The 22,576-nt window shown below is 42.5% G+C and overlaps 1 protein-coding gene across 2 annotated transcripts in view; it reads right to left on the bottom strand.

Annotated features, from left to right (window-relative positions):
• The window catches only part of SENP5 (SUMO specific peptidase 5), a 55,438-nt gene extending 36,167 nt beyond the window's left edge, over positions 1 to 19,271 (bottom strand). Inside the window, exons 1-2 of one of the 2 annotated variants that reach the window (XM_058187946.1) lie at positions 19,132 to 19,271; positions 7,093 to 8,627 (exon numbers count right to left, since the gene is read on the bottom strand). In XM_058187946.1, coding sequence (XP_058043929.1) covers positions 7,093 to 8,596 — 1,504 coding nt within the window. In that variant the 5' untranslated portion in view covers positions 8,597 to 8,627; positions 19,132 to 19,271. Of the gene's footprint in view, positions 1 to 7,092; positions 8,628 to 19,002 lie in introns of both variants that reach the window. The other variant, XM_058187945.1, reaches the window with a different exon arrangement.
• Positions 19,272 to 22,576: the final 3,305 nt, after the last annotated feature.

Below are 22,576 nucleotides of genomic sequence, written 5' to 3'. Positions count from 1 at the left end.
GTCCGCCAGCTGCCTGCAGAGCTGGCAGCAGAGTCTGGACAGTGAGAAGGCTGGGGAGTAACATGGGCTAGTGCTAGAGTCAGGGGCCCTGCGTTGGAGGCAGAGATGGGGCCAGGGCCATCTGGGAATGATGCGCGGACTCCAGAGCTTCCAGAGTTGGACAGCAGAGAGGCAGAGGAACAGGAGGAGTTGCCAGAAGGCAAGAGCAGCTAAAGCAAAAGGGGTGACTCGGGAGTAAGGCCAAGAGATGATTGGCCCATCCCATAAGGCTTAAAAAAGAAACAAAGGCACTTGGGCCTTTTTTCAGGAAAGCCACATTGCTAACTCTGTTTCCAGTCAGCATCTCGTTTGTTTCTAAACTCCGTGGGGCCTTGCTGAGTAAGGCCTTTGGCAGGGTGTCAAAAAAGATAAAGGTTGGTGATTATCCCAAAGGACTTCTTCCAAAGGATTTGTTTTGCAACTAATTGGGACTCAGCTGGGAATGAACATAATTCTCAGTTGTTACAATAAAATAGGTTTATTTGGGACTAATTGTGTCTTGTAATGAATGATTCAGTAAGCCTAGGTCACAACAGCAACAGGCTAGAAACTGGAGACTGCGTTCTAGCCCCACCTTAAGTATGAAAGCGATTTTGGGCCAATCCGCAGGAGACTATGAGTTCTAGTCCCGCCTTAGGCATAAAAGCCAGCTGAGTGATTTTGGGCCAATCAGCAAGAGACTATGAGTTCTAGTCCCGCCTTAGGCACAAAAGCCAGCTGAGTGATTTTGGGCCAATCAGCAAGAGACTATGAGTTCTAGTCCCGCCTTAGGCATAAAAGCCAGCTGAGTGATTTTGGGCCAATCAGCAAGAGACTATGAGTTCTAGTCCCGCCTTAGGCATGAAAACCAGGTGAATGATTTTGGGCCAATCAGCAAGAGACTATGAATTCTAGTCCTGCCTTGGGCATGAAAGCCAGCTGAGTGCCTTTAGGCATTTACTTTTTCTCAGGCCAACTCACCTCACAGGGTTGTTGTTGTGGGGTAAATAGGAGGCAGAAGGACTATTAGGTATGGTCACTGCCTTGAGTTATTTATAAAAAATAATAAATGTGAATGAAACAAAGGAAAGAGAGAAGCATGTAAAACCTATTTGAGTATTTGATGTTCACATAGTATTTTTAACTGGTTTTATATGGGTAAATTGCTCTCAACTCAAACTGATGTGATATTCAAGACACAGTCTTGATTCATTCACCAGATTCATTCCAGATTTATTCACCAATCTCTAGCAAAAACCTTGCTTGCCTTTTCATTATTAAATTATCAAATTCATTCATTATATCAATGATAAGTTTACTTTGCACCATTTCTATTTCTGGAACTCATGAAATACTAGAAGCGCAAGGCGTCATCATCCACTACTATATTCAGCAATTTATCTTAAGTTGATTTTTGTGGCTTCCTTGTTGATTTGTTACATCCACAAATCCAACTGTGGCCACTTAAGACTTTGAAGCAGACATGAACACATTAAGACCATAATAAACATTTCAAAAGCACGCCTGCATAATTTAGTCAGATTTAGACGGGCAAATATAAATCAATTTCCCCATCTTAAATCCATACTGAATTGGTTCCACATTCAGCCTGCCTTTTAAGAACGAAGTTTTATGGAAGAATAAATGCATTTCAACATCCGTTTCTCCCACTATATCTCAAGTTATTTTTGTTAATATATTTATTTCTGCACATAGTTCTACTTCGTATATGCCTCCTGTGTGTCTGTCTCTCTCTCTCTCCACCTTTTGCATATTAATGTTTGCACAGTAATACATATATTACTAAAAACTGCGAGAACTGCAAATGCCAAATAGCTCTACTTGGATTCACATACTAAGATAGAAAATTCTCATTAAAATGAGAATTAACTTCTCTCCCCTAAAATGCAATACGGGGTTTCATTGTGTTTTAAAGACGGAATTGGACAAACCCATTTCTGATCAGAGTTTTGAAATTTATTTTTCCAACTCATCCACCTGCCTACTTACTGCAGGGACTCCGATCTTACTAAGCCACCAAACACCCTTGGAATTTAAGGTTATTAAGAGCATTCACAAAAACTCTGCCACAACAGACTATAGCAGGGGTGTCAAACTCAAGGCCCAAGGGTCGGATTCGGCCCGCGGGGTACTTAAAATTTGGCCCGCGGGGCTGCCCTGGAAACAGTAAAGGTGCTTCTGCCAGCTAAAATGGAGCTTGGGAGGGCTGCATGCTACGTTTTCATTGGTAGAAGGTTGCAGGAGGTCCTGGCAGCCAGAAATGGAGCTTGGGAGCCCGTTTTCACTGGCAGAGCACTCGGGCCGTCACAGCCGCCCCCCAACACTGGTGACGTCGAGCTGGCCACACCCACACTCAATGAAACTGAGTTTGACACCCCTGGACTATAGGATTCAGGTGACTCTTGAGGGCACAGATAAAGCCTCCAAGCAGCCTCAACAATTCTCAGAAAGAGCACTAACAACCAGATGACTGCAAGGAATATAAATCCTTCCATTCTCCGCCATTAAATCAGAACTGAAGAAGCTTCTTGGATGAGAAGCAAAACGTCTTCAAGGAAAAACAAAAGAAAATCCCAGTTGCCTTTTGGAAAAAAGCCCATTTGGGACAACTCCCCACAAAAGCATGGCAAACAGAAAATATCCACTGACAGGAAGGCAAATTTTAAAGGGAAATAGGCAGACCAGAAAACAAAGCACTCTATAGTAACTTCTCCCCTTTCTTTTTAACTTATAAAGCATCTAGAATCTTGAAGGTGGAAGCAGAATCATTACTGGACATTAAATCATGCTTTACTGGCAGCCTGCTAAGTTCTCAGTTTTAATTAAAGTAAAACAATCTTTAAAAAAAGACTAAACTAGATTGGTTACCAGTAGGGCTGCTCCTAGACTTATTGAAATCCATTGGCAATTTACACTCTGCTGTACTCTTTCTAATATGTCTGCAAACGGAGGGACTCAATGGAAGGGAACAAGCAGGAAAAACAGAATGAAATATTCCCTACAATTTTCTACCGTTTTTTGCAATGAAATGGTAACCTGAATTGTCAGATCTTGAATGCCCCTTGATTCATAGGTACAATATGCTCTTTTCACCATATACATCTTTTCATCGTATACAGGTAATCCTCATTTTACAACAGTAATTGGAACCATTTCCACTGTTGAGCAATGTAGTTGTCCCACCCCCTTTTGCCACAATTCAGCAAATCACTGCCGTTGTTAAGTGAATCACTCAGTCGTTAAGTGAATCTGGCTTCCCCCCACTGACTTTGCTTGCTGGAAGCTGGCTGGGAAAGTCACAAATGGCCATCACGTGACCCTAGGATGCTGCAACCATCATAAATACACGCCGGTTGCAGCAAGCATCGTAAGTGTGAGGACTGGTTGCAAATCATTTTTTGCAGTGCTCTTGTACCGTGTTTCCCCCAAAATAAGACCCTGTCATATATATTTTTTTGAACCCTGAAATAAGCTCTTGGCCTTATTGCTATGCGCTCAAAAGCCCGATTGGGCTTATTATCAGGGGATGTCTTATTTTGGAGAAAACAGGGTAATTTTGAATGGTTGTCAAATGAATGGTTCTAAGTCTAGGATATCTGTACTAGCAAAATCTAAATATGCATCTCGAATCACTCATGGGATTGGACTTACAACCATTTGTTTAGAACCATTCGGTTCTGCAACCCAACAAGAAAGACACAGACTTCAGAGGATAATTAGAACTGCAGAAAAAATAATGGCTACCAACCTGCCTTCCACTGAGGACCTGTATACTGCACGAATCAAGAAGAGAGCCGTGAAAATATTTGCAGATCCCTCGCATCCAGGACATAAACTGTTTCAACTCCTACCCTCAAAACGACGCTATAGAGCACTGCACACCAGAACAACTAGACACAAGAACAGTTTTTTCCCGAAGGCCATCACTCTGCTAAACAAATAATTCCTTCAACACTGTCAAACTATTTACTGAATCTGCACTCCTATTAATCTTCTCATCATTCCCATCACCAATCTCTTTCCACTTATGACTGTATGACTGTAACTTTGTTGCTGGCAATCCTTATGATTTATATTGATATATTGACCATCGTTTGTGTTGTAAGTGTTGTACCTTGATGAACGTATCTTTTCTTTTATGTACACTGAGAGCAGATGCACCAAGACAAATTCCTTGTGTGTCCACTCACACTTGGCCAATAAAAAAAAAAAAAAACCATTCTAAAACAGCACCGAAAAAAGGGACTTGTAATTGTTCACACTTACGATCATTGCAGCATTCCCATAGTTACGTGACCAAAATTTGGTCGTATTTATGACGGTTGCAGTGTCATAAATACGAGCCTTTTGCGATCTTCTGATAAGCAAAGTCAATGACGAAGCCGGATTCAATTAACCACCATTTTACTAACTTAACAACTGCAGGGAGTCAGTTAACGATTCTGACAAGAAAGGTTGCAAAATGGGGTAAAATTCACTTAACAAATGTCTTGCTTAGCAATGGAAATTTTGGGCTCAATTGTGGTCGTTAAGTCGAGGACCACCGATATCAACGCTGGCCCAGTATCTTCCATTAACCACCAAAGACCAGTTCCTGTATTTCTTACCATTAGGGTTGATGTCACTTCTCATCTAACCTACAGCATAGTACCAGCGATTGGTTTATCTGTGATTTATTATAACTGCATTTGAAATTATTTGAAACTGCATAGTCCAGAATGCAGCTGCGCGGGTGATAGAGGGAGCTACGTGTAGCTCCCATATAACACCGCTCCTGCGCAGACTGCACTGGCTACCTGTGGCCTTTCGACTGCACTTTAAGGTTTTGGTCACTACCTTTAAAGCGCTCCATGGCTTAGGGCCTGGATACTTACGGGACCGCCTGCTGTTACCGCATGCCTCCCACCGACCCGTACGCTCTCACAGAGAGGGACTTCTCAGGGTGCCGTCCGCCAAGCAATGTCGGCTGGTGGCCCCCAGGGGAAGGTCCTTCTCTATGGGGGCTCCCACACTCTGGAACGAGCTTCCCCCGGGTTTACGCCAAATACCTGACCTTCGGACCTTCCGCCACGAACTGAAGACACATCTTTTCATTCGCGCGGGGCTGGCTTAAATTTTATTGATTTTAAATTATCTATTATTAATTTTAATGGGGTTTTAGTTTTATATATTTTAAAGTCTTTTAGGCCAATTATAAAATAAGTTTTTTAATTTGTATTTTAAATTGTATATTGTATTGTTTGTTTTTATTTTTGGCTGTACACCGCCCTGAGTCCTTCGGGAGAAGGGCGGTATAAAAATCGAATAAATAAATAATAAATAAATAAATGAATAAATAATAAAATAAATTGTTTTTTATTATATTAGCCTTCAGATGGTTTTTATTGTTTACATTCTGCTTTGATATGTTGCATTCTTGCGAGCTGCCTGGAGTCAGATGGAAGACATCAGTGCATAAATGGTGTAGCACATAAAGAATATGGAAATAATGTGGAAATATTAACTCAGAAGATGAATTCCATGAAAACGGCTGTATTGTAGAACTTGGCAACTATTCAGAACAATGCTCCAAAGCAAAGTGTAATAATGGTTGCACAAATAGACTTTGACTTACGACAACAATTGAGACCCAAATTTTTTGTTGCTGCGTGAGGCATTTGTTAACTGAGTTTCGCCCAATTTTACCACCTTTCTTGCCAGTTGTTAAGTGAATCACTGCAGTTGTTCAGTTAGTAACCCGGTTGTTAAGTGAATCTGGCTTCCCCATTGAGTTTGCTTGTCAGGTCTTCGCAAAAGGGGATCACATGACCCAGAGACACAGCAATGGTCATAAATATGAGCCAGTTGTCAAAGCATCGGAATTTTGATCACATGATCACAGGGATGCTGCAAAGGTTGCAACTTTGAAAAAAATGGCCGTAAGTCAACATTTTTTCAGCGCCGTTGTAACTTTGAAGGGTCACTAAACAAACTTGTAATTCGAAGACTACCTCTATAGAAAACGAATGCAGAATACTTCATAAAAGTTGTTGAATGCCAACACCAAAGTCTCATTTTCCCAGCAAAATTTGAGCTTATTTTTGCAGGTCACCTAAGAAAAGACTACAGCAGAATTTAGTCACCGATACTCAAATGTTGTTGTTTTTTTTTAATCACAAGGTCAGCAAATACATCCTTCAGTGCAGCAGTTATACTGTAAAACCTCTAAACCAAAAGCCTTATGAATTTCAAAAACGCTCTTCCATGCTCCATATTGCAGATCGGTACGATTAAAATGGAAATACTGTTAAACCTTGAATTCCATTTAATATTTCTACGCTGAAAGGAGATGGGTGTCTGTCATTAGTTGGGTTCTAAGCCGCTGCTTGCAAAGCTTCATGTTCTGATCACGAGGGGTGGTGCAAGCATCACAAATACATACCGGTTGCAGCCAGCGTCCTAAGCATGAGGACCGGTTGTAAATTACTTTTTGCAGTGCCCTTGTAATCATGATTTGCGCGCAGACACGTGCGTGCACCTGCCCCTCCGACAAAACCATCCCCTCCTTCCCCATTCCCCTCACTCCGAGCTGCAAACCTGGAAAAGTTTGGGACTCTGCCAGGGGTGAAATGCTACCGGTTCGGACCGGTTCACCCAAACCGGTAGTAATAAAAGCCACCGGTTCGCTTGAACCGGTAGGTAAAAAAATGCTACCAGTTCGGACGAACCAGTATTTCTGACGATCAGCTGTGCCTTGGCATTTATATTCGCTAGAACAAAGGAAATCCTGCTTTCTAGCGAATCTAAATTGAATGGTACGGCTGTTCCTCCCCCCTCGCTGTTCTACTTACCTTCTTAAGCCTCCTTTTGCAGCACTGCACGGTAGCGCATGTGCACACAGTGCACATTTGATACACACTGCACATGCGCGCACAGCAAACCAGTAGCAGATCTCGGAGGATTTCACCTCTGGACTCTGCTCTACAGGCAGCCTCTGAATCTCAACCCAGAATCACTACACCAAGCAAAACACTCAATAACGTAAGGTGGGGGGGAAAAAAAATAGGCAAATACCACAGAGCCACGCAGCCAATTGCTCATCATTGACACAAGACACTTTCTGACTGCTCCTTTTGCCACCTTTGGGAGTCCCTGATTTCTGTCCTGTGCTTCCTCCTCTCAGAGGCTCGTCCAGAGGGCTCTTACAGTACAGGTGATCTAAGAGCTCTGTGCCAAAGACGTCCGTGCTGATAGGCCCTTCCACTTCCATCTGATTACGACAGTCTTCGTTCTGGACTGGATCCACGACAGGTCCGTTAGTGCAACCGTCGCTTGTGCCCAAATCCAACTTGGCGGGCTCCAGGACCACCTCGTCGGAACCCATCACCTGATTGGATTCTTCTTCGCCGTGCCCTGAAACGGAGATTTCTTTTTCCGTTACGATGAAAATGTCTTCGGGACAGCTGTCCAAAGACGGCATCTCTCCCACGTCCGCCCTGGGAAGGGCCTCTGTCCCCGAAGGACTTTTCTGCAACTCCGGAAGCAGGCAGGTTTCCGCGATACCGTTTTGGTCTCGGGGCGCCAAGTTTTTGTAATGGAGCTGCCTACAATGAAACAGTCTCTCCTGCGTAAGGCAAGCATCAGGCCGACACGTTTGACTCTCCTCAATAAGTGGTCCTGGCATGTTACTGTTCATATCTGAGAAGCAGAATAGGTCCCAAGGAGAGTTACACTTGGATTTCCGTGAAGGAAGAGAGGCCCCGCGGTCCACTGCGAAGGCCTCCGCCTGCTGAGCCTCTTGCCAATCTCGTGTGACTTTCGTCGCCCAACTCAGCTTGCTTTTGTTCGACTTACACGTCTTGCCTCTCCGAAGCTTGGGAAGAGATTTCGCAATTCTAATTCGAAACTTAACCAGAGAAAGTTTTTTATGCATCATAAATCGGGATCTTTTTAAAGTACGCTGGTTGAATTTAGGCCGTCGGGCACTCAAGAGGCCGCAAGTTCCATGGTGCTTCAGTCCCTGGCAACAATATTTTCTCGTAGAGTTGTTCAGAATTATGATTTCGTTTTGTTTTCTGTCATTGTTACGTCCTCCCAAGTTGGAAGGAAAACTGTCCCTTTTAAGCGACAAACCAGTAATGCTGGCCTTGGAGCTGTATGGCCTGTCTTGACAAACCTTTGAGTCAACCCCTAAGCCAATGTATTTAGCCAGCAGCTCCCTCTCGCAAGGTGTCCTGCGAAGCCCTCTAGATCCTGAACAGGGACTTCCACAACTGGAGAAAGGGGTTTTGAATCTATTTTGTGGACATGTGCAATTCTGAATAAATCCAACTGGCAGATTTATATGGATGAACACGTCAGGAATCCAACTTCTCTGGTGCAGACGAGACCTCCTTCGGTATGGTTTAGTTTGTTTCGCTTTGAAAGATGTCAGATTGCTTTGCTTCCTTCTTCTAAGTAGAGGCAGACGCCTCCTCTGGAACCAGCGTGGCCTTGGCCCCCAAAGTCCCGCAGTCCATGTTCGACAACTGGCCAGCAACAGACTTCTCCACTGCAAAGTTTGACTATGCTCTTTCATTTTTCTGCAGCATTATGATCCCAAAGTGAAGCTGCAAATGAAGAAGAGGGACAGAATTACACCACAGAATACATGCAGGTTGTCTCATTTACCGTTCTCCGGTAATGTATAGGTAGGTACTCCTCGATTTACAGCCACAACTGAGCCCAAAATTTTGCGGTTAAGTGAGACACTTGTTAAGTGAATTTCCCTCCGTTTTATGACTTTTCTTACCACGGTTGTTAAGTAATCACTGCAATTGTTACGTTAGTTAAACAGTTTTAAAGTGAACCTGGCTTCCCCATTGACTGCTTGTCAGAAGATCGCAAAAAGGGATCACATGACCCCCTGGACAATGCAACCATCATAAACATGAACCAGTTGTCAAGCATCTGAATTTTGATCATGTGACCAAGGGGATCTTGTGTGAAAAACGGTCACAGGCATTGTAAGCGAATGGTCAACTAAACAAAGTTGTTATAAGTTGATGACTACCTGTAATGGCTTAGATTAGAATCTCCTTCCTAAAAAAAAAATGTACCCTTTCTAAGTGGGGGTCACAAAGGGGCCCTACAGCATCAATAACTTTCTAAAAAAAATTTCTAAAGAAGAGTCATGATGGTACATTTTAACCATGCAGCCACAGTGCCACTGTATGGTTAGAATGCAGTATTGCAGGCTAACTCTGTCCCCAGCCAGGAGTTTGATCCTGACTAGCTCAAGGTTGACTCATCCTTCCATCCTTCCGAGGTGGTAAAATGAGGACCCAGATCATTGGGGACAAATATGCTGACTCTGTAAACTGCTTTGAGAGAGCTGTAAAGCACTGTGGAGTGGTATATAAGTCTAAGTGATATTGCTAAAACCTACAAATAGGTCACACCCAGCCTTGCACCCTGCTTATTGGTAAAGGTAAAGGTTTCCTCTCGCACATATGTGTTAGTCATTCCCGACTCTAGGGGGCGGTGCTCATCTCCGTTTCAAAGCCGAAGAGCCAGCACTGTCCAAAGACGTCTCTGTGGTCATATGGCCGGCATGACTCAACGCCAAAGGTGCATGGAACAGTTACCTTCCCCCCAAAGGTGGTCCCTATTTTTCTACTTGCATTTTTTACGTGCTTTCGAACTACTAGGTTGGCAGAAGCTGGGACAAATAACGGGAGCTCACCCCATTACGCGGCACAGGGGATTCGAACCGCTGAACTGCCGACCTTTCGATCAACAAGCTCAACTCATCTCTCTGCTTATTGGTAGAATACATGAAATACAAGACCTAATAATCCCTTCCTCTGCTTTGTGCCAATTCACAACTGCATCCTATTTTCATTTGAGGTTTTTGCCTCAAATGGTTTTCTTTCTACTATCTTGGCCCTTAAGGCTGCCTCCACATTTTTATGTTTATTTATTTTTTTTATTTGAATTTATATCCCGCCCTTCTCCGAAGACTCAGGGCGGCTTACAATGTGTAAGGCAATAGTCTCATTCTATTTGTATATTTATATACAAAGTCAACTTATTGCCCCCCCCAACAATCTGGGTCCTCATTTTACCTACCTTATAAAGGATGGAAGGCTGAGTCAACCTTGGGCCTGGTGGGACTAGAACCTGCAGTAATTGTAATTGCAGGCAGCTGTGTGTTAATAACAGGCTGCATTAGCCTGGTGAGCCACTTCCCTTATCCAAATATATCAAACTACCTTAAACGACTTCTACCCCATTCTATACCATGTGCCTAGCAATGTGTGGCCAGTGAGGCAACGTATTTCAAGGGCAAAACTGTGATGGACGCAGCTAAGAAGAGGAGACCAAATATCAAACTCAAATACAGGTAATCCTTGACTTATAGCAGTTTATTTAGTGACCCTTCAAAGTTACAATAGCACTGAAAAAAGTGACTTATGGCCGTTTTTCAGTTATGACGATTGCAGCATCCCCGGTGACCCTTTTACTCATAATTCGGATGCTTGGCAACTGGTTCATACTTATGACCGTTGCTGTGTCCCAAGGTGATGTGATCCCCTTTTGCAACCTTTTGACAAGCAAAATCAATGGAGAAGCCAGATTCACTTAATAACTGTCTTGCTAACTTATGACACCGCAGTGATTCACTTAACAACGGTGGCAAGAAAATGGAGCAAAGGACATTTGACAAACGTTTCACTTAACAACAGAAATCCTGGGTTCCATTGTGGTCGTAAGTCGAGGACTATCTGTATGTCAGCCATAAAATTGCTAGGCATCCTTAGGCAAATCACTATGCATTTAGACAATGGTCTTATTTACAGTAATTTATTACAGGGATAAGTGGGGAACTGATCTAATTTTATTTCAAGGCGTATGGGAAGAGCCTTGATTGGAACACTTGAAATCTGTTCTATAAATGATGACCCGATTGCAATCTCACTCCTGGTTTTAATCATCTGTTTCTTCAATGCTGTCTCTTCTACCCTAACCATTCACACTCCTTCCCAGCCCGCCACAATGGCCTTCAAGTATTTCTGACCATTGTTGTTAAGAGCCTTAAATCGGGTACCAAAAACTGAACTGGCGGTTCTAACTCAAAATCCGGATACTGGACCCATTTACGTCAAAGACTACATTCATAACTGACTCAATCATTGCCCTTTGTGTATAACTATCGCATTCTTTGAAGGCATCACTCTCAGACCTCAGTAAACCAGTCTTGAAGCCATCTGTACTGATGCTGTGATGATATGTAATGTAGGAGCCGAACAAAGGTGAGCTGGTCTTTTATTACAGCAGGTGACCGAAGCAATCAGCTTTTGTCCTATCAAGGTCATCTTTGCCACTGAGAGCTAATCAGTGCAGAGCTCATTCAACCCCACCTCGCAGTAATAATAAAAAAATATATATCGGGGGGGAAAAAAGGGGAAACGATGAAGAAAAAGTACTGATGGACGGAAAGAAAGGTACCTACATAATATATGCATATACGGTACACTGAGGAAATCTTCTGAACTGGTTTACAAAAATTGAAGACTTATGGAGGTCAGAGGCTTGATAAGTAAAAAAGAATATTCCTTTTTAATTCCTCTGAAAAGAGAGGCAGCCGGCCAAAATGGAGGATTGCAAAATTGCAACGCTCTCCAGAACATACACAACTCACAGGATATAAAATTATGTTTGTTCAGTAGCAAAAGATTTCTAAAAATCATGAGGTTCCCCCCCCCCCATTATTTGTGATGCTTATTCCTCCAATCTGAATTAATATTGTAACTGAAATATATATTTAAATCATTTGTAACAAGGTGCGAATCCAAAACCACATATTCTGAATGAATGAATGAATGTGTATTTATGTGAATGTGTATTTAAATGAATGTGTATTTATTGAACAAAACTCGAAGTACCTCAAGGGTTCACTATTCAAAAGGAATAGAAACATGAAAAATGGGAACTTAAAAGCAGCACTTTGCTGCTTCCTCATGCTCTATTTTAGGGCCACAAAAGTAGGCAGGCTGCCACATGGTATTTTAGTCTTAATCTACAGAGAAACTGCACATATTTAAAGGAAGTTAAGTCCACTGTTTATAACACAGTATTGCTGCCCCTAACATTTTGTTTTCTAGAACGTTCTAAATGCAAAATGAGCAGGTTAAGGCACCAACAACCACGAACCAAGAAACTGAGTATAAATCCTGAAAGCTGGCTGGGTAATTTGGGGCCAGTCATTCTCTCTCAGTCCAACCCACCTCACAGGAGTGTTGTTGTGGAGAAAATAGGAGGAGGAAGGAATATTAAAGTATGTTCATCACTTTGCATTGTTTATAAAAATAATAAAGGTGGAATATAAATAAATATTGTATCATTTTCATTGTGTTCCTTTGTCCTTGTTATTTTATTGTATTATTTTAGTTCTGCTTACTCCTTTCTTTTTCTTCCTTTTTATTATTGTAAGCTTCAAATGTGCCTTCGGCCTGAATTGTTTGCAGGTGCCAGTCTTGGCTAAGTATATGAGTATCACATTTTTAATATTCTGATTATTATTGTGTTCTGATTTATCCTTGCTTCGTTATTCACTGGCACTTCTAGAGTCGGTGGTCCACAAATTTTGCAAAATAAAATAAAAGTAACACTATTACTATGTTTTCAGCTTCGCAGGTGTCATACGGAAAATTATGTAGATTTATCTCTTTGCTAAGCTTTGGAGGAATAAGTAGAAAAATGTTAATTGTGCAAACATGTGCACCAGGAAGAAGCATCAAGAGAAATATTTTTGCTGTTATGTTGCAGGTATTGTATGAGTCTACTACTGTTGCTTCTTTGGTATCTGTTTTCTGACGGATGTTTTAAACAGGCATTGGTTGTAAAAGTTGCTTAATTATTCTTCCAGTGTTAGATAGGGGCGTTTCAAAATAGGAAAAAAAAACCTTCCCCTACCCAATTTTTCTATAGTTTGAGTGGTGGTAGTGCTTAGCTTAGACCACATCCTACTTTGTGGCTCACTGTTATAAAACAAAGAAGCAAAGGGATTATTTCAAATTTCCACGATGAAAATAGCAAAACCATTTTTTTCCCCAAGCTTTATTTTTCTGGAACATACTTCAAGTGAAGATGGAATAACTCTTGTTCAAATGCGGGAGGGACGGAGACACTTCATTTTAGAAATAACTCTGTTAATTTCTAGGCAATTTTCCTGAATGTATGCTTTTTGTATATCCTTGCCATTAAAAAGGAAAGATTTTTAGCTGTAAATTTGATTCCACTTTACATACACGTAGCCCTCGACTTACTATGACTGAACCCAAAGTTTCTGTTGCTAAATGAGTTAAGTGAATTATGCCCCATTTTATGACGTTTGAACGGTCACTAAATGAATGGCCTTAAATTGAGGACTACCTGTAATGGTTTCAAACATGCAAACTGATAAAATTTTTGTTGCTATCTTTTAAGCAAAGTCGACAACAGAAAATCCACCTAAAATGAAATTATGATTTGAGGCCCCTATTCCTAAATACATTAATCAATCTGGTGAATATGTGAAGATCCCTAAATTTAAACTTACACACAGAGAATGCTAATATTTTTGTTTCAGAATGCTTATGTTTCGTATTAAATAATATATAGCACTGACTTGAGTTTTTTCCCCCAAGGAACAGCAAACAATAGAAATTCTGAAACATTTTCTGCTCAGACTTTACCAAGGTTTTACTCTAAGAAATTTTCCTGGCAGTAAGTCAAGCTATTTTCTCAAAGGTTCAAAATATCGGAAGACGTACACGGCTTCAGATATTTAAAAGTCAATTATTAGTAATCTCTTGTTGAAAATTCTTGTCTGCTAAACAGCACATTTTTGGAAAACTGTACATTTTATTCTTGTGTAAACAGTTCCTGACTGACCACATATTGGCAAGTAAGAAAGGCAACACAAGCAGAAGTGGGCAATTATTCAGTGCCAGAGGAACTACTGGAAAATGTGGGGGAAACTCTAGTTATCTAAGCAGTTTTGCTACATGGGACGGCATAATAATCACAAAAATATAAAAGTATTAAATCAATATTGCAGCACAATGTTCTGGAGAGGTAAAACAGTATGAAAAAAAATGACTAGAGATGGACTGTACTCAGCTTTTTTCCGCTTTAGACCAGCTGATAGTCACTGAAAACGACTGCTCTAAAATTCAGAAGAAAAACAACAAACGCGTTTCAAAAACGAATTGGAATATCGGTTTACAAAAACCCTTTTCTGACTTGTTGCCCTTCAAATCTGCTCAGGCTGCACTGTAAGCAGAAATTAAAAGTCAACATATCTGAAAAACGCAATTGGAAGAAGACTGATCTACCCAGAAATGAGGAAAAGTTTCTGAGAGTCTAGGATGTTATTGTTCAAAAGCATTTCAAAAAGTTTGCACACAGCTCAAAACCTTCTTCTGTTCGTCCCCCAAAAATATAACACTGGCAGAGGAGAGAACTGCACATTTTAAGTTCATTGTTCTCAACTGTAAATGAGGATAATTTCATGACATCATTTTCTGTAGAAAAAGAGAGCTCACTCTCCACCAGCTCGGCCTTGTAAAACTAAATTCAAGCCATCCTGGCCTTGAAGCACACCGTTTTCCCAGCAGTGTGATAAATAGGCTACATTCAAAATTTGCAGAAACCAGGATCCATCTTTCAGATTTCTTACTCGTCTCAATGTCACAGGCCTGTCTCCCACTCCACACAAAACTTTTTATTTTTAACATAAAAGGCTTTCTACCAAAATTCTAAACTCAACTTTAAAAATCAGATCACAGACTTATAGCCTGCAAGATGTTAACTTGACTACAAAAAAAAGTCATTGGCCTCTGAAGGATGGAATACTTGATCTTTCTCTGCTGGTTGCAGAGGAAGTAATTCTCCCTGTGCAACTGGCAAAGGAACTAGAATCTGTTGTTTTTCCAGCCAACTCGTTCATCAGCCTGGAACTCCATATACTCTCCTGCATCACTTTCCCTATTGCCTATGGCTGTCAGGGAAGCTGTTAAATACTAGCCTGTTTAAAATTGCTAAATTATAAGCTTGTCACACCCTAAAATATGCTGCAACATAGACACTGTCCCAAAGTCAGAGCAATCTGACTTGTAAGTACATGCCAAACCTCAGATTATGAAGACAAGCAGTACACCGTGCATTTACCAGCATTGTGCTCTTCCCAGTAATACCACTTTCAACACACAGAGAGTAGGGTGCAGATCTTCGTTTAACGAAATGCAATAGTTCACAACCTGTAGACCACGGATACGATGTCATCACAGGGGGTTCGCGAAGGCTTGAACCAAATGTGATGATTTAAATCTTGAATTAGGTCTTGGTAGTCCGTGGCCACCAAAGGTACTTAAAGCGGGTCCATGGTGAAGAAAAAGGTTGAGAGCCACTGACTTAATGCACTGACTATGAACTTGAAAGTCTCCATGTTTTTAGACTTAAACTGATCAGTGTCTGGTTAAGTCCCTGTCTGGTTTGCCTGGTCGGACTTTTCTTTATGCATGGGGAAAAGAATATTTATTTATTTATTTTATTTTATTCGATTTTTATACCGCCCTTCTCCCGAAGGACTCAGGACGGTGTACAGCCCGATAAAAATCCACAATATACACATTAAAACAAAATTAAAACAAAACATATTACAGGGTGGCCGAAATTTAAAACAATTTAACAAACCTTAAAATATAAATAGCCCAATTAAAATTTAATAAAACTTTTAAGCCAGTCCCGCTTGAATAAATAGGTGCGTTTTCAGCTCACGGCGAAAAGTCCGAAGATCAGGCACTTGACGTAAAACAGGGGGAAGTTCATTCCAGAACGTAGGAGCTCCAACAGAGAAGGCCCTACTCCTGGGGGCCGCCAGCTGACATTGTTTGGCGGAGGCACCCTGAGAAGGCCCTCTCTGTGTGAGCGTACGGGTCGGTGGGAGGCATAAGGTACAGCAGGCGGTCCCATAAGTACCTGGGCCCTAAGCCATGGAGCGCTTTAAAGGTGGTAACCAAAATCTTAAAGCGCACCCGAAAGATAATAAAAATAAAGAGTGGAGGAAAGACTGTCCTAAAAATAATTTTCAAAAAGCCAGGTCCTAAGTGTAATGATGAACGTATCTTTTCTTTTATGTACACTCTCACTGTACACTGAGAGCATATTCTATCTATTCTATTCTATCTAGTTCTTCCACCTACCAAATAGCTCTGTTCTTTGGCTAACGGAATTTTATAATGTAAAACCTTTATGCTTCCTACCCTTCCATCAGCAGCCATTTAACAATCAAGACGGCTGTTTCCACGTAAGCATAAGCTGCCAATGTAACACTCACCCATTTATTCTTATCCAGCTTCTTAAGTATGTCAGTATAATCAGTACAAGCATGCATATTCAGGAGTGACCATTTGCATCAGTTCTACCTCTTTCATACTGGATTTGGTAAAACATCTGAAATATGAAAATGGCCTTTTTTTTTTTTTGACATTTTCTGAGCAGTGTAAAAATCTGTGGCATCAGACCAACCATCCGTGCAGATCAACATCAGTCACCACCTTCCATAGTGATCTATCAGATGTCTCTTGAGAACCACAAACAAGACACAAAGGGATTTTTCCTGAGTAGGAGCTTCTACCAGCATTATCTTACAGGTTGTCTAATCCGCCTTAAATCCACCCATTAGCGCAACTGTCAGCATAACTTGTGGAAGCACGTTCCATAAATTAAATGTCTGATTTAATTTAAATTTCAACCTTGATCATCAGTTTTATTTAATAGCTCAAGTATTAGGAGGGCAGGATCTAGATCTTAGCAGCTCCTTGAATGTAACTATACTAAAATACATTGAACCTCAATGCTTTAAAGAGTTCTGTATTTTCCCCCCGCAGCCAAGAGGAATAAAGTGCTTGCCCTTGAAAAAAAATACAAGAAGTACTTCCAAACAGCTTTTTCAGACATCTTGTGAAAAAAAATCTCAGCAGAAAAGTAAAAAAAAAAAAATCTGCTTGGCATCAGCAACTTAGATCTGTACAATTTGCAGCCTGAATATGCACCCTCTTCCCTTCAGGTTTAATTCTAATAAGGATCTTCAGAGATGATACACAGCCCTGTCTGTATATCTTTAAAGCAGCTGTCGTACTTCATGCTCACCCCCTGCTTTCTTAGACATATAACAATCTCCTATTCTGGTATTTTCCTTCATTGGAAAACCTTAGATGAAACATTTCTTTTGCTGTTACCTGACTGAAAATATTCTTTTATATAAGCACGTTCTCTGAATCTTCTTTCTGAAATTAGATATATCATCATTTTTCACTCCCTTTTCCATACTTAACTTCTCCACACCATAGGGAAAAGAAATCTCAGCAGACAAATGGATTCACAATCTTTTAGTTTCTGGAGCTCTAACCTTCACTGTCCATTTCTACAGTTCCTCTATGGGAAAGTTTTAATTCCTGCACAACACTGGATAAAAAGAGAGGTGCATAAGGCTGCAAAAGGACTATATGAAGTGGTATATAAGTCCAAGTGCTATTTCCATTCTGACTCCCAAGTTTCTAACAGGAAAAGGTATCGGTTTGTTGTTGTTTTTTTGCTTCAAGTAATATTACTGAAAGAGAGGGAGGCCAGAGGTAAACCAGATGTGTTTCGTGTAAGAGCTCCAATCAGTTCTTGCTACCCCAACATACCTCTTTAAGAGCACAGAGAAAACCATTATATATATCTATTGTATTATATATCATCTATTGTAATGTCCTTCCTGTCAAAGACTACTTCAGCTTTAATTGCAATAATACTAGAGCAACTAATAGATTTAAACTTAATGTCAACCGCTTTAATCTAGATTGCAGAAAATATGACTTCTGTAACAGAATCATCAGTGCTTGGAATACTTTACCTGACTCTCTTCTCATAATCCTAAAAGCTTTAACCAAAAACTTTCTACTATTGACCTCACCCCATTCCTAAGAGGACCATAAGGGGCGTGCATAATTCCTGTCCTATTGTTTTTCTTTTCTTTTTCCTATATATATATGCTTATACCTTTATATACTATATAACCTTTCTGTATGATAGTTACATATATTGTTGTGACAAAATAAATAAATAAATAAATAAATGTGTGTGTGTGTGTGTGTGTGTGTGTAGGTCTTTGGTTATTCGGGTTTTCTCCCGAGTAAAATTGGAAGTGTCTTGGCGACTTTTTGATGAAGTCTCATTCGTCATCTTCAGCCTGGTGTTTTCAGCTTCATGCTTCTAGGAGCATGAAGCTGAAAACACCAGCCTGAAGATGACGAATGAGACTTCGTCGAAACGTCGCCAACAGCAGTCAAAATAAACCAGTCTTAGGGCTCCTTTTAATTTATTTATTCCACACACACACACACCTGCATGAGGTTCTAAATGGCTGAACCTTCGGATTCTATGGAGGAAAGAGAGGGAGAGGTTGTGTTTTTTTGGGGGGGGGGGGAAGAGAAGCCATGTTCGTTTTGGTTCCCTCAAGTTCCCTCGGGGTAGTTGTTTTTTGGTGGGGGCACCTTAAAATCGAAGCCGAGGAAACGGTGGCGCCTCCCGGGTTATCGAGTTCGTCGGAACGGGGCGTGGGGGGGGGGGGGGTAAATTTCATTAGAAGCGAGCCTGGAGCTGATCCGAATCAAAGCCCTTTGGGAGCGCGGAGGCCACCCCCAGCCCACCCCCGGGGAGGCACCTGCCTTCCTCAATGGACGCCCATCCTCGCCACCCTCCCAGCCAATCCCGCCCCCCCGATGTTAGGGGCAAGACCCCCACTTCCCACGGGAACCCCCGCCCTTAAGAGGATTCCGGCCGGAGGATGGGGGTCCACCAGGCCAGCCGGCCTAGTGACTCACACACTCCCCTCAGGAAGCGCGGCGGAGGAAGGCACGCGAGCCCCCGGATCACCACGCCCCCTCCCGCCGCTGCCCGTCCGGCGCGTACCTTCGTCGCTGGGCGCATCCCGGCCTCCGAGAAAGGCTGGCCTCCCGCGGCTACCGTCCCCGCGCCCCTCCCCACCACCACTCTTCCCCTGAGCGACAGCACCCGGCAACCGCCTCGGCAACGACTCACGTGGGTCCGGCTCCCCACAAGCTACACGGCGGCGACCGGCCCCAGCAGGGCTACGTCATCCTCCAGCGACAAAAGCGACGGGCAGGGGGGGAGAGAGGGGGAGGGAGAGAGAGAGAGAGAGAGAGTCGCGGTGGGGTAGGGGGGCGGAGGCGGAAAAGAGAGAGGAAGGAGAGACGGAGGGGGCGTTCTGCGCAGGCGCTTGGGCGCAAGCTGGTGGGAGGGAGGAGGGCCTCGGAATCGGTGGAGTGGGGGGTGGGGGCGGGGCAATACAGAAAGAGCAAAACTGAAGGAAGCGCCGCCGTCATTTCTCTTTAGAGGAAAAAGAGAGGGGGAGCAAGGCGCGTGCGCGAGCAAATCTTAAGGTACAGGTGCGCCTGCGCGATTGATTTCCCGTTGCTAGGATACAAGCCGTCCTTCTCTCCCTTTCGGGTGTCCAATAAGGAAACGGGAAAGAGTAGAGATAAGCCCCGCCCCTGTTTGTGGCCGGAGCGTTCTGCTTATGCGCCGAAACTGCCTCTTTGTTACGTGTTTATGTTGAATGTCTGAATGAGGGTGGCGCGTTTATTTGCGTGTCAGAAGAGAGAATTCATGGATTCACATGAGGCATAATTGAAACATGTAGTACTGTAGAAACATTTGAATTCTGCTTATTAGAGTGGAAATAACTTGTGAGGACATTGTTTCTAAAGGTGAATTTTGGACCTTTAACCTAAAGTTAGGTTATTTTTTTTCCTTTCAAATCTTCCTTGCCTGGGTTCGAATTTCCCGCTGGGAATTATTGCCGACATGGCTGAATAATTTAAACGGAGCAGCTGCGTGAAAGTCAGGTCTCTTTATTTTCAGGAAAGAGGTACAAGCCGCAGCAAGGACACACCTTCCTGGGCTAGCAAACAAATTGTGTGTGACTAGGTGTTTTATACTCTTTTTACCTTTGAAGTTCTTAGTGCAGTTCGCACTAATGGTTTTGGCTTTGTGTGGTTCCTGTGTTAATGGTTCATTATCATATCAATCATAACGTGATTAAAGCTGACTACTTCAGCTTCAATCACAACAATACACGAGCACAAAATAGATTTAAGCTTAATGTGAATCGCTCCAATCTTGATTGCAGAAAATATGACTTCAGAAACAGAGTTTGTTAATGCCTGGAATGCACTACCAGACTCTGTGGTCTCTTCCCAAAATCCCCAAAGCTTTAACCAAAAACTGTCTACTATTGACCTCACCCCATTCCTAAGAGGTCTGTAAGGGGCGTGCATAAGAGCACCAGCGTGCCTACCGTTCCTGTCCTAATGTTCCCTTTGACTGTATACAATTTCATATAGTTATTACATAAGGTAAAGGTAAAGGTTCCCCTCGCACATACGTGCTAGTCATTGCCGACTCTAGGGGGCGGTGCTCATCTCCGTTTCAAAGCCGAAGAGCCAGCGCTGTCCGAAGACGTCTCTGTGGTCAAGTGGCCGGCATGACTCAACGCCAAAGGTGCACAGAACACTATTACCTTCCCACCAAAGGTGGTCCCTATTTTTTCTACTTGCATTTTTTACGTGCTTTCGAACTGCTAGGTTGGCAGAAGCTGGGACTAGTAACGGGAGCTCACCCCATTACGCGGCACAGGGGATTCGAACCGCTGAACTGCCGGCCTTTCGATCGACAAGCTCAGCTGTCTTAGCCTCTGAGCCACCGCATCCCTAGTTATTACATACTTATGGTTATATATGTGCTTATATATCGTATAGTTATTTCATGCTTATGCTTATATATAATGTTGTGAAAAATAAATAAATAAAAATAAAATTCCTGTTTTGCTCTCTGCCTGGAGTACTGGCAAGGAAGTGCTTGCTAATATTTTTTATTTATCAAAAGTGTGTTTCCCTAAAACTGATATTGTTTTTATTTATTTATTTATTTTTATTTATTTATTGCATTTGTATACCGCCCTTCTCCCGAAGGACTCAGGGTGGTTAACAGCCAATTTAAAAAATACAATAAATACACATTAAAAACAGACTAAAAATTTATATAAATAATGGCCAAAATATTAAAAAACTAACTAATACAAAAAACTAAAACCCCATTTAAAATTACTTAATCAGGCTAGCCCAGCTCGATGGAATAAAAGAGTCTTCAGCTCACAGCGGAAAGTCCGAAGGTCAGGGAGTTGGCGAAGCCCCGGAGGCAGCTCGTTCCAGAGGGCAGGAGCCCCCACAGAGAAGGCCCTACCCCTGGGGGTCGCCAGTCGACATTGTTTCACCGACGGCACCCCAAGGAGGCCCTCCCTGTGGGAGCGCACAGGTCGATGGGAGGCTGTTTGTGGCAGTAGGCGGTCCCGTAGACAGCCCGGTCCTAAGCCATGGAGCGCTTTAAAGTTGGTAACCAACACCTTGAACTGCACCCGAAAGACCACCGGAAGCCAGTGCAGCCCGCGCAGGAGTGGTGTTATATGGGAGCCATGAGGTGCTCCCTCTTATCACCCGCGTGGCTCCATTCTGGACCAGTTGGAGCTTCCGGGTGCTCTTCAAGGGGAGCCCCATGTAGAGAGCATTGCAGTAGTCCAGGCGAGATGTAACGAGGGCATGGGTGACTTTGCGCAGAGAAACCCGGTCCAGGAAGGGACGCAACTGGCGGATCAGGCGGACCTGATAGAAAGCCCCCCTGGCGACGGCCGTCAAATGATCTTCAAGAAACAGCCGTGAATCCAGGAGGACGCCTAAGTTGCATACCCTCTCTGTGGGGGCCAACGACTCACCCCCAACAGTCAGCAATGGAGTAAGCTGGCTGTACCGAGAAGCCGGCATCCACAGCCACTTGGTCTTCGAGGGATTGAGTTGAAGTCCCATCCAGACCCGTACGGCTTCCAGACACTGGGACATAACGTCAACGGCCTCGTTGGGGTGGCCTGGGGTGGATATGTACAGCTGGGTGTCATCAGTGTTTATCCTCTGTCTTTAGCACCTTTTCCTTTGCTTCCTTTTTGTTATTGTAATACATCTCCTCCTGCATTTGCATTACCTTTTCTTCCCTTCCCATTATATTGGGATTTTAATTACTCTGATCCTGTTCTTCTTCTTGGGGTTTTCCACTACATTGGAATTTTAATTACTCTGGGTTTTTTGTTCTTTTTGGGCTATCTGCTTCTATGGGGATTCTTAATGATATTCTATTCTATTCTATTCTATTCTATTCTATTCTATTCTATTCTATTCTATTCTATTCTATTCTAATGTATTTGGAGCTGCAGTTTCCTGTCCTTTTGGTAATATGTACTTTGTATTTTCCTAAAACTTTTAGTTGAGCCTTTGTTTCTGATTTTTTCTCCCTTTTAGTGGTGATAACTGGCTATTTTCTTCCTACAAGTCCTTATCTGGCCTCAAGCATGAAACTCTCAGCCACTGTCTGTCTGCCTAACAAGGTTGGGATATAAATTCAACCCGTAAATAAATAA

Source organism: Ahaetulla prasina, chromosome 6, assembly GCF_028640845.1.
Source record: "Ahaetulla prasina isolate Xishuangbanna chromosome 6, ASM2864084v1, whole genome shotgun sequence".
Lineage (NCBI taxonomy): Eukaryota > Metazoa > Chordata > Lepidosauria > Squamata > Colubridae > Ahaetulla > Ahaetulla prasina.
The sequence above is the reverse complement of the archived record's forward strand: the minus strand, read 5'-3'. Positions and strand labels throughout refer to the sequence as shown.